The sequence below is a fragment of the Protopterus annectens genome, chromosome 4.part0 (assembly GCF_019279795.1).
Source record: "Protopterus annectens isolate FY-2018-M chromosome 4.part0, PAN1.0, whole genome shotgun sequence".
Lineage (NCBI taxonomy): Eukaryota > Metazoa > Chordata > Ceratodontiformes > Protopteridae > Protopterus > Protopterus annectens.
The window spans coordinates 239,999,429-240,012,834 of NC_056733.1; the positions used below are offsets into that span (position 1 = coordinate 239,999,429).

At 45.4% G+C, this 13,406-nt stretch overlaps 1 protein-coding gene across 1 annotated transcript in view; it reads right to left on the reverse strand.

The window, feature by feature from the left end:
- CSNK1D (casein kinase 1 delta) overlaps positions 1 to 13,406 on the reverse strand; it is a 946,953-nt gene that overhangs the window by 463,912 nt on the left and 469,635 nt on the right. Inside the window, exon 5 of the mRNA XM_044068234.1 lies at positions 5,173 to 5,343. Within this exon, the coding sequence (XP_043924169.1) occupies positions 5,173 to 5,343 (171 nt within the window). The remainder of the gene's footprint in view (positions 1 to 5,172; positions 5,344 to 13,406) is intronic.

A 13,406-nucleotide genomic window follows, 5' to 3' on the forward strand; every position in this document is an offset into this window, starting at 1 on the left:
TCATGTACCAACTCTTGTGCTCAACGGTTTCTGGAATTCATAAATTTCAACGCCTTGGATCAACTTCTCCACACCCCCAACCAGGGGAAGCAATATCCTAGACCTGGTCATTACCAACATGGGCAACCGGTGTTCCACACCAGAGGTCAATTCCTCGTTGGTCAGATCCAACCACAAACTAATCACCCTAGACATTCACATCCCACCCCCACCCCCCATTAAGGAAACCACCATAAAACATTTCTCCAAAGCCAACTTCACGCTTAAGACAGAAGTGGCAAACTTCACGACACCCATGCTGATGGACAATAGAGGTATGAATGCTGAATCCTACACAAATGCATTTTATAAGCGCTTACAAGAGTGCATGGATCATGCAATCCCTAACAGAACCATGATGCTATCCTCCAAAAAAAAAAAAAAAAAAAAAAAGGAAGCCAATCTGGTAGTCCCCTGCCATAAACAAACTCTACAACAGAAGAAAGAAACTGTTGCAAAAAAGAATAAAATCCCAGTGATTGGAGGAACTCCCTGGTCAGCCTCAGTAAGAAGCTGAGATCCTTCATAAGATCCTCCAAAGCTAGTTATGAAAACAAAATCGCCATGGATTCTAAAAACAACCACAAAGTATTCTATAGCCATGTCAAGAATCTCAATGGCAACATTCAGATCTGCTCTGAGTTACAGCACAATGGCACTAAATATACAGAACCAACTGATATTGCCAACATCCTGGCAGATAGGTTCAGTGCTAACTTTACCCCCCTCTCATCCCCTAAAGGGCCCATCTCTATACTGGAAGAATGTAAAGTTCCTGTAATCACGGCTGCACAGGTAAAAAAAAAAAACTCTCTCCAAAGCCAAGAACACAGCATCCATGGAATGTGACAACATTCCAGGCTGCGTTCTACACGAACTACAGAATGAATTGGCACCCCACCTAAGTACCATGTTCAATCACAGCCTCACCTCAGGCTTTATGCCCACTGAATGGCACACAATGGTTATCCCACTCCACAAAGGGGGAGCCACCACGGTCCCTGGGAACTACCGCACCATGAGCCTGACGAGCCTGGTCTGTAAGGCTATGGAACGTATCATCATGGAACTTATAAACAATGACATTGGTAACCTCCAAACTCTGGACCCTAGCCAGTTCGGGTTTGTAAAAGGCAGATCATATCTCCTAAACCTGATAGACTTCTTTGAAGCTGTCACCAAAGCCATAGATGAGGGTAAGGTGGTTCATACAGCCTATTTAGATCTTGCCAAGGCTTATGACACTATCCCAGACTCTGGAATTATAGATAAACTCACTAAACTAGGTATAAATCCCTATGTCACAAGATGTGTTGCCAACTGGCTCACTGACAGTACCCACACAGTGAAAGTAGCAGACTAAAAATCCAACTTCAGACTAGTGACAAGTGCACAGGGTTCAGTCCTGGGTCCTCCCGTTTGGTATCTACTTCTCTGAACTACAGGCTAACACAGAAGGTCTTTGGCTAACAAAGTTTGCAGATGACTGCAAACAAAAGCCATAAACAAAACTCCTAACGATGTGGACATCCTACAAAAGGGCCTCACCGAGACAGATGCCTGGTATCAAAGCCAGTACACTGTCATCCCTTTTGGTAAAAAATCTGTACCCATGAACTACCACATAGGCGGTAGTCTACTTAACACTGAAAGTGTGATAACAGACCTTGGGACACAGGTAGACAGCACTCTCCTTTGATAACCACATTGCCACAGTAGTCAGGAAATCCTTCTGCATGGCACACCGCATCATAAAAGGTTTCTCATCCAGGATAAAAAGAGGTCATTGTTCCCCTCTACTCGTCACTCATTAGACCCATTACAGAGTACAAAGCCCCTTTTGGTATGTACCTCAAGACATCCACAACTGGAAAGGTTGCAAAAACACCTCACAAAGAGGATTACTGGCCTCAAACAGATGACCTACGCAGACCGACTCAAAAAACTCCAGCTTTACTCCTTTGCATATCGCCTACTCAGAGGCGATCTCTGCCCAACATACAAAGCTAAGTCAAACCCAGAGCTGTTGGACATGCTCCACTTAAAGAAATCCAAATCCCTCCGAGATACACGCTCTAGGGATCTAAACCTTGTCACCACAATAAACAGAACATGCTGGAGGGATAGATTCCTGTCCCAGAGATTTCCTACACTCTGGAACAAACTACCTATTTATATCAAACAAAGCTCCTCATTAGGATTGGGTACATTATTCTAGCCCTAATACCCTAGCCCAAAGGTTCCTGGAATTCATAAATTCAAATGCACTGGAACAACTAGTCACCTCTCCCACTAGGGGAGATAATATACTAGACCTGATCATCACAAACATGGGGACAAAATGATCCACACCAGAAGTATACCCCTCACTAGTGAGATGTGACCACAAACTAATCACCCTGGATATACACATCCCACCTCCATCCCCAGCACAAAAGACCACAGTGAAAAACTTCTCAAAAGCAGACTTCACTCTTAAGACTGAGATGGTATCCTTTAAGCCCACTGTGCCAGTAGATACCACATCCCACAATGCCGAATCCTTCACAAATGCTTTCTATGGACATCTCCAAGAATGCATGGATCATGCAATCCCAAACAAATCCAAGTCCCTCTCCACCAAATGTAGGCATCCTGTCTGGTGGATCTCAGCCATAAACAAATTGTATAACAAAAGAAGGAAGCTACTGCACGTCAGAGCAAAATCCCATGAAGGGAAGACATCTCTGATCAACATTAGCAGAAAACTACATTCTCTCATAAAAACATCCAAGGCAAACTTTGAGAGAAAAATCGCTAAGGACACTAAAGATAACCACAAAGCCTTCTTCAGCTATGTTAGAAACCTGGGCGGAAACCCTCAGATATGCTCAGAGTTGGTTCACAACAACAAAAAATACACTGAACCCACAGATATTGCTAACATTCTGGCTGACAGGTTCAGTGCAAATTTCTCGCCTCCTTCACCCCAAAAGAAGAAATACTTATCCCAGCTGAATGTAATCTCCTGTCATCTCAGATGTCCAAGTGAGAACCGCCTAAACAAAGCAAAAACACAGCATCAATGGGACCTGACGGTATCCCGGGTGCGTGTTACATGAACTCAAGAGGAGCTAAACCCACACATAAAATGCTATTTAACCTTAGCCTTACTTTGGGATATGTACCTGAACACTGGCGTACAGCAACAGTGGTCCCACTCCACAAGGGGTGCCTCTACAGACCCTGGAAACTACCGCCCCATAAGCTTGACTAGCCTGGTCTGCAAAGCTATGGAAAGAATCATTATGGAACTCATAAACGGAGACATAGGGGACCTACAGACGCTTGACCCCACCCAGTTCGGCTTTGTAAAGGGCAGATCCTGCCTTTTAAACCTGGTTGACTTTTTGAAACAGTCACTAGAGCCATTGATGAGGGCAAAGTAGTCCATACAGCATACCTGGACTTGGCTAAGGCCTTGACACAATACCCCACTCAGGCATCATAGATAAGCTAAACAGCTTAAAAGTAAACCCTTATGTCACTAGATGGGTTGCAAACTGGCTAAAGGACAGAACCCATAAAGTTAAAATCGCTGGAGCAATGTCAGACTCAAAGCCAGTCACAAGTGGTGTCCCACAGGGATCTGTCCTGGGACCCCTCTTGTTCGGCATTTATTTCTCAGATGTTAAAGCAAACATGGGAGGGCTGTGGCTGACAAAGTTCGCAGATGACTGCAAACTAGGTGCCACAGTCGATACACCAGCAGATACACACATCCTACAAAAAGGCCTCACTGAAACGGACAACTGGTGCCGTAGTCACGGCCTTAAACTAAATGCCAAAAAATGTATAGTCATCCCTTTTGGAAAAACAAAGTACCCACAAATTATCACAGACAGCAACCCACTGAGTACGGAAAAAGTAATCAGAGACCTAGGGACCCAAGTAGACAGCGACCTCTCATTTGACACCCACGCTGCCAAAGTGGTTAGAAAAACATTCTACCTTGCACACCTCATCATGAAGGGTTTCACATCCAGATCCAAGGATGTCATTGTACCCCTATATTCCTCCCTCATCAGACCCATGATTGAGTACAATGCCCCATTTGGTATGTACCTCACCCGGCACTTGCAACAGCTGGAGAGACCACAGAAGTACCTCACCAAAAGGATCAAGGGTCTCCAACATATGTCTTATTCTGCCAGACTAAAGAAACTTCAGTTCTATTCAGTAGCATACTGCCTGCTCAGAGGTGATCTCTGCCTGACGTACAAGGCCATGTCCAATCAGGATCTGATGGACATGCTCCACCTCAAAAAATCCAAATCCATCAGGACCACGAGAGCTAAAGACTTAAACCTCGGCACAAGTATGAATAGGACATGCTGGAGGGATAGATTCATAACCCAGAGGCTTCCCATGCTTTGGAACAGGATCCCAGTTCAGATAGGCAGAGCCCCTCACTGACTCTCTTCAAGAGAAATCTTGATGAGTGGATGGGAGGTCGTAAGTTTACCCCAGGGGTCACATCTGTGTCACTGCTAGACAGGGGCACAGTAAACTAATTCTATTATATAAGGGGACCTTCACTGTGTCACTACTAGACAGAGGCACAGTATTCTAGATTTATTCTGTACATTTTTGTACCATTTCATGGGGTGGCAAAAGCCACATCATTATGGCTAGGCTTACAAATGCCCCAGGGCAGATAGCCTAGTACTATACTATGAAACTATTAGCACTCCAAGAAAAATCTTGATGATTGGATGGGAGATAAGAAATTCACCCCAGGGATCACTTCTGTCGCTCTGCTCGACAGGGGCACAGTAAATTCAGTAAAATGAAATCCAGCTACAGAAAATACACAACACCTAAGGAACCCATCTCTCACTGCTTTGACATCTACAAGCAAGAGATCGTTAATGCAAACACAGGCATGTTCAAAACTACGTGAGCAGACACACCCATGTTCAACTACGTGAGCAGACCATCAGTAATTGAAGATTCAAATGCAATATATAACTGAAAATAAATGTTAACAGTTTTTAAGGATATCAGAAGTTACTGCAAATTTGATGCAAATTAAACCATCAGACTCAAAGTGCTTAATTATACAGAACTATCTTTAAAGAAAAAAAGGCGTACAAGGGTATCCTTTGCAGAGAACTTCAATGGGTGTAGACATTTTCTTCTCACTAATCCGCTCATACTTCTGCCTCTTAGTAGCCGCTTTTAAACCTTGCCAGGGAAGGGATCCCAGATTGAAGTACATCAGCACATACCCCAAGGATTCCAGATCATCTCGTCTTGACTGCTCTAAATATTAAAAAAAAAAAAAAACTTAATTTACTAACAGCCACATAAAAGGAAACTAGTATAATCGCCATAACCATCCTCAGTGAAAATGCACAGCTGAACAGACAAACATACTTAATAAAACAGTGTATTCGGTCATACAGTACCCAAAGCTATAAAATAAATAAATCAATGGTGCAGAATTCCATGAGAACACTGGACAAAAACGATCACCAATGGTTTAAAAAATGTACACAGTTAGAAATACATGGAGTTCTAACGAACATGTAATTTTTAAGCTTGCTCTTGCCTGAAAGGAATGAAGTCATACAACTGCACACATGCAAAAGCACTGTGAGGAACAGAATTATGAGTGGAAGGAACAAAATTATGGGCGGAAAAATATGCAACACCACAAACCATAAGCCAAACACGGTTAATGCTTGAAGGAACAATATTGTGTAAAAAGCCAAGAAATTCACAGCACATTACCAAAAATAAAGTATGCACTGCCACACAAGCAAAACAGTCAGGGGATCCTACAGAAGAAAACAGCTTCAAGGAAAAAAGAAGTTATGTCTTACCATAATGTTCCATCTGTATTGTTGATCCACGTTCAGTTATTACACCTGGGGTTATCGGTTCCGACCTCAAACAGAGCTGGCCATATTCCAAGCTCAGGACAGCCACAAACTCTCGAGCTAAACTCTTACCCACAATTCCCCACTCCCTGTTACCTCAGACTGAGTTTGCAAGTCAAAGAAAGTAGAGGCTATCTCTGGTCAAAGGACCTAACGGAACCGGATGAGATCCACTATAAGCCTCAGGAGGGGGAAGAAGGGAGGGTCGTAATGACTGAACAAGGATCAACAATACAGATGGAACGTTATAGTAAGACATAACTTCTTTATCCGATATTGTTAATCCTCTTTCATTCCTTACGCCTGAGACAGAGTCCCCAGCTACCTTTATTCCTGGGAGGCTCTCATGAAAGGACATTCATGAGCACCACTGAACCAAAGGAAGCTCTTCCTCTGGAGGTCAAATCCAATTTGTAATAGCTGATGAAGATATGAGGTCTAGCCAAAGTTGCAGCTGCACAAATGTCAGGTAAAGAAGCTCTAGCAGGGAAGGCAGCAGAAGTTGCTACCGATCTAGTGGAATGAGCCCTTATGGCTGTAGTCAGAGGGATATTGTGAGTTTTGTGAATAAATGTTGCACAGTCTTTTAACCATTTAGCCAATGTGACCTTAGAAACAGCACATCCAAGTCTAGGCCCAGAATAGGCCAGGAATAGCTGATCTGACTTGCGAGAAGCCTTAGTTCTGTCCAGATAGAAACAAATTTGCCTGTGAGTGTCTAGGGTATGTAGACAATACTATCCTCTGTTAGAATGGTTGGGAAAGAAAACTGTCAATTCAATGGTTTGGTTAATGGACATTTCAGAGATCACTTTTAGCAGAAAGGAAGGATTAGTTCTTAATGACACTATCTTTATGAAAGATCAAGTAAGGCCGTTTGATGCATAGAGCTTGAAGTTCAGAGATATGTCTGGCAGAAGTAATGGTGACAAAGAACAAAATTTTCCAAGAAAGAAACTTAAGGTCGCACGAAGAAGCTGGTTCAAAAGGAGATGTTTTCAAAGCTTGCAGGACTAATGACAGGTCCCATGGCTGGATAGGTTCTCGAAAAGGGGTTTCAAATGAGTTACACCTTTTAGAAAGGTCTTGCATAATTTGTGTGACATAAGGGAAAAGTCATGGACACCATTGTGAAAATTAGATATTGCGGTCAAATGAACTCGAATGGTAGAAGCAAATAGGCCAGATTAGAATAAACTTGACAGGTACTCCAGCAATACAGACACTGCTGCTGAAAAAGGGTCCATCAGTTTTTCCTTCAACCAAATGGTACACTTTTCCACTTGCTGAGATAAGTAGTTCTGGTGGAAGACTTATGAGATGCAATAAGAAGGTCACGTACTGGGGAAATAAGATCAGTGTGCCTGGCAATCACTGGAAGTGGCGGAGCCAAGCTGTGAGCTTCAGGCTGTTCAGGATGGGGTGAATCAGATTCTGCGGATGGGAGATCAAGTCCGGAGTTGGATCGAGAACCCATGGTTGATCCAGCAGGTGAGGCCATAGGAAGGGGAACCAAATTTGACAAGGCCAATATGGCGCTATGAAGATTATCTTGCTCTTCAACCGGCGTGCTTTCTTCAGGAACTGGGGAATGAGAGGAACAGGGAGAAAGGCATAAAGCAGACCAGATGGCCAATAGTGGACTACAGCATCCCTGGGTGACTGTCCCAGAGGGGGAATCAGGGCGAAGTAATTGCTGCATTTGTAGTTGGTTGGGGATGCAAAGAGTTTGCAGCAAGGGAGACCCCAGCGGTTGAAAATCTCCGCAACTATAAGAGGATTCACAGACCACTCATGTGGTTGCAGAATGCACCTGCTCAATCTGTCTGCCATCACGTTGAAACTCCCGGGGATGTGCGTTGCTATCAGAAAGTGGTTGGTAGCCATCACCCATTGCCATACCATCATGGCCTCTCAACAAAGTGGGTAGGATTTGGTTCCGCCTTGTTTGTTGATGTACCAGACTACAGCCATGTTGTCCGATTGTAATGCAATAGTCCCTGACGGAAAGAGGGGATGAAATGCTTGCAATGCTAGAAGCACCGCCCTCAGTTCTAGGACATTTATATGCAGATGGGCCTCTAGTTCCAACCATGTGCCTTGGACGGTCTTCCCCTGAAAAAGGCTCCCCAACCCATCAGGGAGGCGTCTGTGGTCACTGTGGCTTTGGGCTGTTGGGATGTGAAGGGGCAAGACCATTGTGACGGGTTCTGCGACATCCACCAAATCAAGTCTTGTTTGCATCTCTGAGTCACCCGAATCTGGGAAGATAGAGAAAATTGAAAAGGGTACCACTGGGTGAGTAGTAACCATTGTAAAAGCCTCATGTGGAATCTCGCAAGGGGGACAATGGTGATGGAAGCTGCCATGGAACCTAACAGCCGGAGGAGAGAATGTGCTGGGATCTTTTCCTTGAGAGGATGGGTATGAGTTGTTTTATCCTTAACATTCTGTGCTCTGGAATCGATACCATGCAGTTCTTTGCATCCAACAGGACCCCGACGAATTCTATGGATTGGGATGGGGATAGGTTGGATTTTTGCCAGTTTATGGGTACACTTGGCCTTTCTGCGGTGTGGAGAGTATGCCAAGACTTCTTCCAGTAGATGTCTGGTGGGGGTGGTGATGAGCCAGTCGTCTAGGTATGGAAACACCTGGAATCCTTGCAGTCGCACGTGAGCTGTGACAACTCCCATGCACTTTGTGAAAACTCTGGGGGCTGTAGAGAGTCCGAAAGGCAGTACTCGGAACTGGTAATGACAGGCTCCTGCAAGGAAGCAAAGGAATCTTCTCGATAGTCTGTCCACCCTTATGTGGTAGTACACATCTTGAAGATCTATAGAGCACATCCAATCGCCTGCCAAGAGTGGGAAGATGGACTGTATTGTGACCATCCGGAAGTTTTGCACCTCTAAGAATCCAAAATCGGTCTCCAGTCCCCGGTCTTATTTGGCACCAAAAATAATCTTGAGTAGAATCCAGATCCTACCTGGTCTGATTGGACTATCTGGATGACTCTTTCTTAGCAGCTTTGAAATCTCTAATGCTGCTTCTTCCCTTTGACTGGGTGGAACGTCGGGTAAGTTTCTTACGGGGCGGGACAAAGATGAAAGGGAATATGATGTCCTCTGGTTATTATCTTTTGTAACCAAGAATCAGTGGTAATGGTTAGCCAGGCAGAAGGGTACAAAGAGAAACGACCCCCAGCATCATCCAGAGCAAAGCAGTTGGGCCGCTCTTCAGAAGCGCTGATAGGACTGGGTCAGAGAAAGAATCTCTGGAACCCTGGTTTCACGGACCTCCTCTGCCCCAAAAGGGGCGTCTTCAATACAAGCCCCCCCCCCCCCGGCTCTAGGGAAAAATTGGCTCGCGTGTCACGGAAAGAACCTTGAGACTTTTTGTGCCACATCTTCCCACTCTTCTGATTTCTGGAGAAAGCCCGTTGAGGGGAAGAATAACGGACACCCATGGCAGAAAGGGTCTTACCGTCCTGTTCACATCTAGCCAGTGTCTTTTACCTTGGGTCCAAATAATGAAGAGGCTTCAATGGGAGCATTCAAAAAAGAAGCCTTGAAGGGTTCCAAGAAATCACACAAGCACATCCAAGCATGCCGCCTCAGGACAATGCCTGCACCCGCTGCTCTAGCTGCTCCTTCTGATGCGCGAGAAATCAGACACATGGAGGAGTTAGAGATCGATTCAAGGGTGGCCAACTGTGAGGCCACTTTGTCCCTGACTTCATCAAACATAGCTCCAGCCAAAGTTTCAGAGAGCTCTGAAATTAAGTCTCTTTGAAGCCTGGTAAAACGTGCCATATAATTCAGGGACCCGACTGCAAAGGTCACGGATGCAAAAGTACGCTTCCCTAATCTGTCCTGCACCCGGGACTCTTTGTTGGGCGGGTGGACCGTCTGGCTTTCTTCTGCCAGATCTTTTGTTGCAGCCGCCACCACCAAGCCATCTACAGGAAGACCTTTGGACCAGTGAGGATCACTAACTGGAAGGGACAAGATTTTATCTGGCCTGCGGGGAATGGCATCACAGGTGTCAGGAGCCTTCCATGCATGCTGCACGACGAGCCAGACAATGTCGTCGGCAGGTCGAGTAACGCAGGAGGTAGGAGGCCAGGCATGAAAGGCCTGCAGGAACACAGACTCTTCAGAGGTCGGGTTAGAGGGCCGCCATTCATCTGTCTAAGTATTTCGAGGATATCTCCAAAGGATACCTCAGAGGGTGACTGAGGGGACCCTTCCCCATCATCAAAGTCTGGGTCTTCCGTAGAGGACTCCTCTGGGGAGTGCTTCCTCTTACACAAACTCTTACGATGAACTTCCTCAGAAGGATCTGGGGAAAACAGCGCAAAAGGGGCCTCCTGTGGGAGTGTGTCTTGAGGCCCTTGTGCCCAGTGTCCGCCAGGGATGGCTTGTGTAAATTGCGGTCTAGAGGAGGATGGGGGCACTGACAGCAAAGGATCACCAACAGATGCAAGAGCCTTCTCCAAGAGTTGGAAGGCTGGTCCACCCGAGGAGGTCACACCGCGCTCAAGCAAATTAGCCTGCCGACTCGGAGTCCCTGGATGGCTGTGAAAAACAGGAGTACGTACGCCACAGCTGGCACCCAAAGCAGTGACTGGAGCGACAAGTCTCTCCTGCCACAAAGGCAACTGAGGCTCTTTAGTGAGTTCCATAAAAGCAGCCGAAGTGAGGGAAGTCTGTGCTACAGCAAGGGGCTTCAAAGGCAATGAAGGAAGAGAATAAGTAGGGGTCTTTGGAGAAGGGCGTTCACCACCGAAGGAAGAATAGGTACTGGAAGGTTGGATACCTCTGGCCAAAAGCAAGTGATCCACAAGACGCAGCACATCATGTTTCGAGAGGCTTCTAGTGGATCTCATGGACATAGCTGAAGGGGAATCAGGTCTATCCAAGGATGAAGGAAACTTGGTGCCCACAAAGGGGTCTTTGGATGGCGCTAAAATAGGCGTCTGGACCGAGGAGATTGGTGCCAAAGGTAAGGTCTGCACCGACCAGGTCGGTGCCGAAGTGGTAGTTGGCACTATGGTAGGTGCCGAAAGAGTCTGTGTGGAAAATGAGGTGGTCGGTACCGAGAGGATAGTCAGTGCCATATAAATTGTCGGAGCCAAAGCAAGAGAGGTCGTCGGAACAGTGATCGATGTCATAAAGGCCTGCATTGAAGAAAAAGTCAGTGCCGGTAAGGAGGTCTGAACAGACGGGCCCTTCGGCTCCAATGAGGTGTAGGGCACAATACTCTGTGCCAAAGGCTTCAGTGCAGACGATCTAGGCACCGAAAGCCTCTGGGCAGAGAAAGTCAAATCCGAACTAGAAAGTTTGGCCTTCTTAGGTCTCGGTTCCTGGTGGTCCCCAGCAGGAGACGACAGAATTGACTTGGCCTTCGTGTTCATCTCTTTTCTTATGGGAACTAAGAGGGGTTGAAGCCTCTGACCCAGAAATAGCCTCTGAAAAGGAAGATTTAAGTAGTCCCTTTAAGATCAGTTTATTTTTCCTTTCCACCAAAGTCCTGTTAGAAAAGTTTGCACAAATTCTGCAAGGCGGGTCAACAGTCAAGTGAGGCACACCCAAACAGTAAACACAATGCATGAGCATCCGAAATAGGCAATTTATGCCCACAATCCACAAATCTTTTAAATCCCGGACCACCTTTTTTCTCTGCCATGATAGGAAGGACGACGAAAGGAAGAAGGTGCCAACAATGGTACGAGAAATAACTGAAGGTAAAGCAAGGAAAGGTTTTACCAACGATGGTAAAGGAGTTACTTCACGGTAAGAAGAAAGGGCTAGAAAAAAAACAAAATAAGTCGCTAGATAAGACAGGGCAAGAGAACTATTTAACAAGATTTGAACTGAAAAGAACTGTAATACGATTAGGTATTATCAAAGAAAGTTTTACTTAGCTCAAGAGAAGTGGCTTGACACGACTGAATGGCGATGCGGCAAACGAAATCTGAGGTAATAGGGAGAGGGGAATTGTGGGTAAGAGTTTAGCTCAAGAGTTTGTGGCTGTCGCGAGCTTGGAAGATGGCCGGCTCGGTTCCGAAGTTGGAACTGATAACCCCAGGCGTAAGGAATGAACGAGGATTAACAATATCAGATTGAATGTTGTAAAAAGACAAAGGAAAAAGTACAGTTGTATACACTTGCCATAAATGTAGATGTTCGAGTGTATTCACTGTTGAAGTCATTACATTTGGGTAATCTGCTGGCAGGTTGCGTTCAGTCTGCCTGAATTCCAAAGTCTTGGGTCCTGCGTCGGTTGCCGTCTCCTCTTTCATGACATCAGGTCGTCAGGGGTATAAAACATGCAGCAGACGCCATTTTCTTTAGTTTTTCTTGCCCCCCCATGTCAGATGCCCCCAAAAAGGTAGCAAAAATACATATAGATACATACATACACATATATACACACACACATACATGCATCAATATAAACTTTACCTTCATCTACAAGCAAATAAACCACGTAGGTTGTAGAAGACAGAGTAGGAAAGATGAACTCCAGAATGACAGGGGGATGGTGGGAGGGTAACCTGGACTGCAACAGTGAATACACTTGAACATCTACATTTATGGTAAGTGTACACAACTATACTATGTTCTTCGTGTTTCACTATTGCAGTCATTACATTTGGGTAGAATCCCAAAGCTATGGTTGGGAGGCTGGAGCTAAACAGCATTATGAGTGGCTATAAGGCCCTGCAGAACTGCAGTGACAAAGCCTGCCCTGGATTTAGAGTAGAGAGGCAAATGATAATGCTTTGTAAAGGTGTGAACAGAACTCCAAGTGGCAGCCTCTAGAATTAATTTGGTTGGTACTCCCCTGAGAAAGGCTGCTGAAGTAGCTGCAGCTCTGGTGGAATAAGACCAAATGCCCTTGGGCACAGGTTTACCATGGTGAGAGTAGCAGAAACGGATGCAGTGGCTTATCCACTTTGAAATTGTCTGCTTTGAAATAGCCTTGCCTTCTGATCCTGCAGCATGTCACTAGTAATTGCTAGTTTTTCTTAGAGATTTAGTCCTGCTCAAGTAGAATCAGCTGCCTGCGTACGTCCAAGGAATGCAGAATTCTCTCACCCTTGCTCTGCGGATCTGGATAAAAGGTTGGCAGGTGAATTGTTTGGTTAAGAGCCATACTGGAAACCACCTCAGGCATAAAAGTAGGATTTGTCCTCAGACACACCCTGTCTGGGTAAAATATGATAAAAGGCTCTACAGCCATGAGGGCCTGTAGCTCTGAAACTCTTCTTGCTGAAGTAAGTGCTAGTAGCAGAGCTATTTTCCATGATAAGAACTTTATCTCAGCGGTAGCAGCTGGTTCAAATGGAGGCAGGGTGAGCTTTTCCAACACATAACTGAGGTCTCTAGCAGGCAATGGTGATCTTCTAGGCGGCCTTAAAGTTTTTGCCCCTCT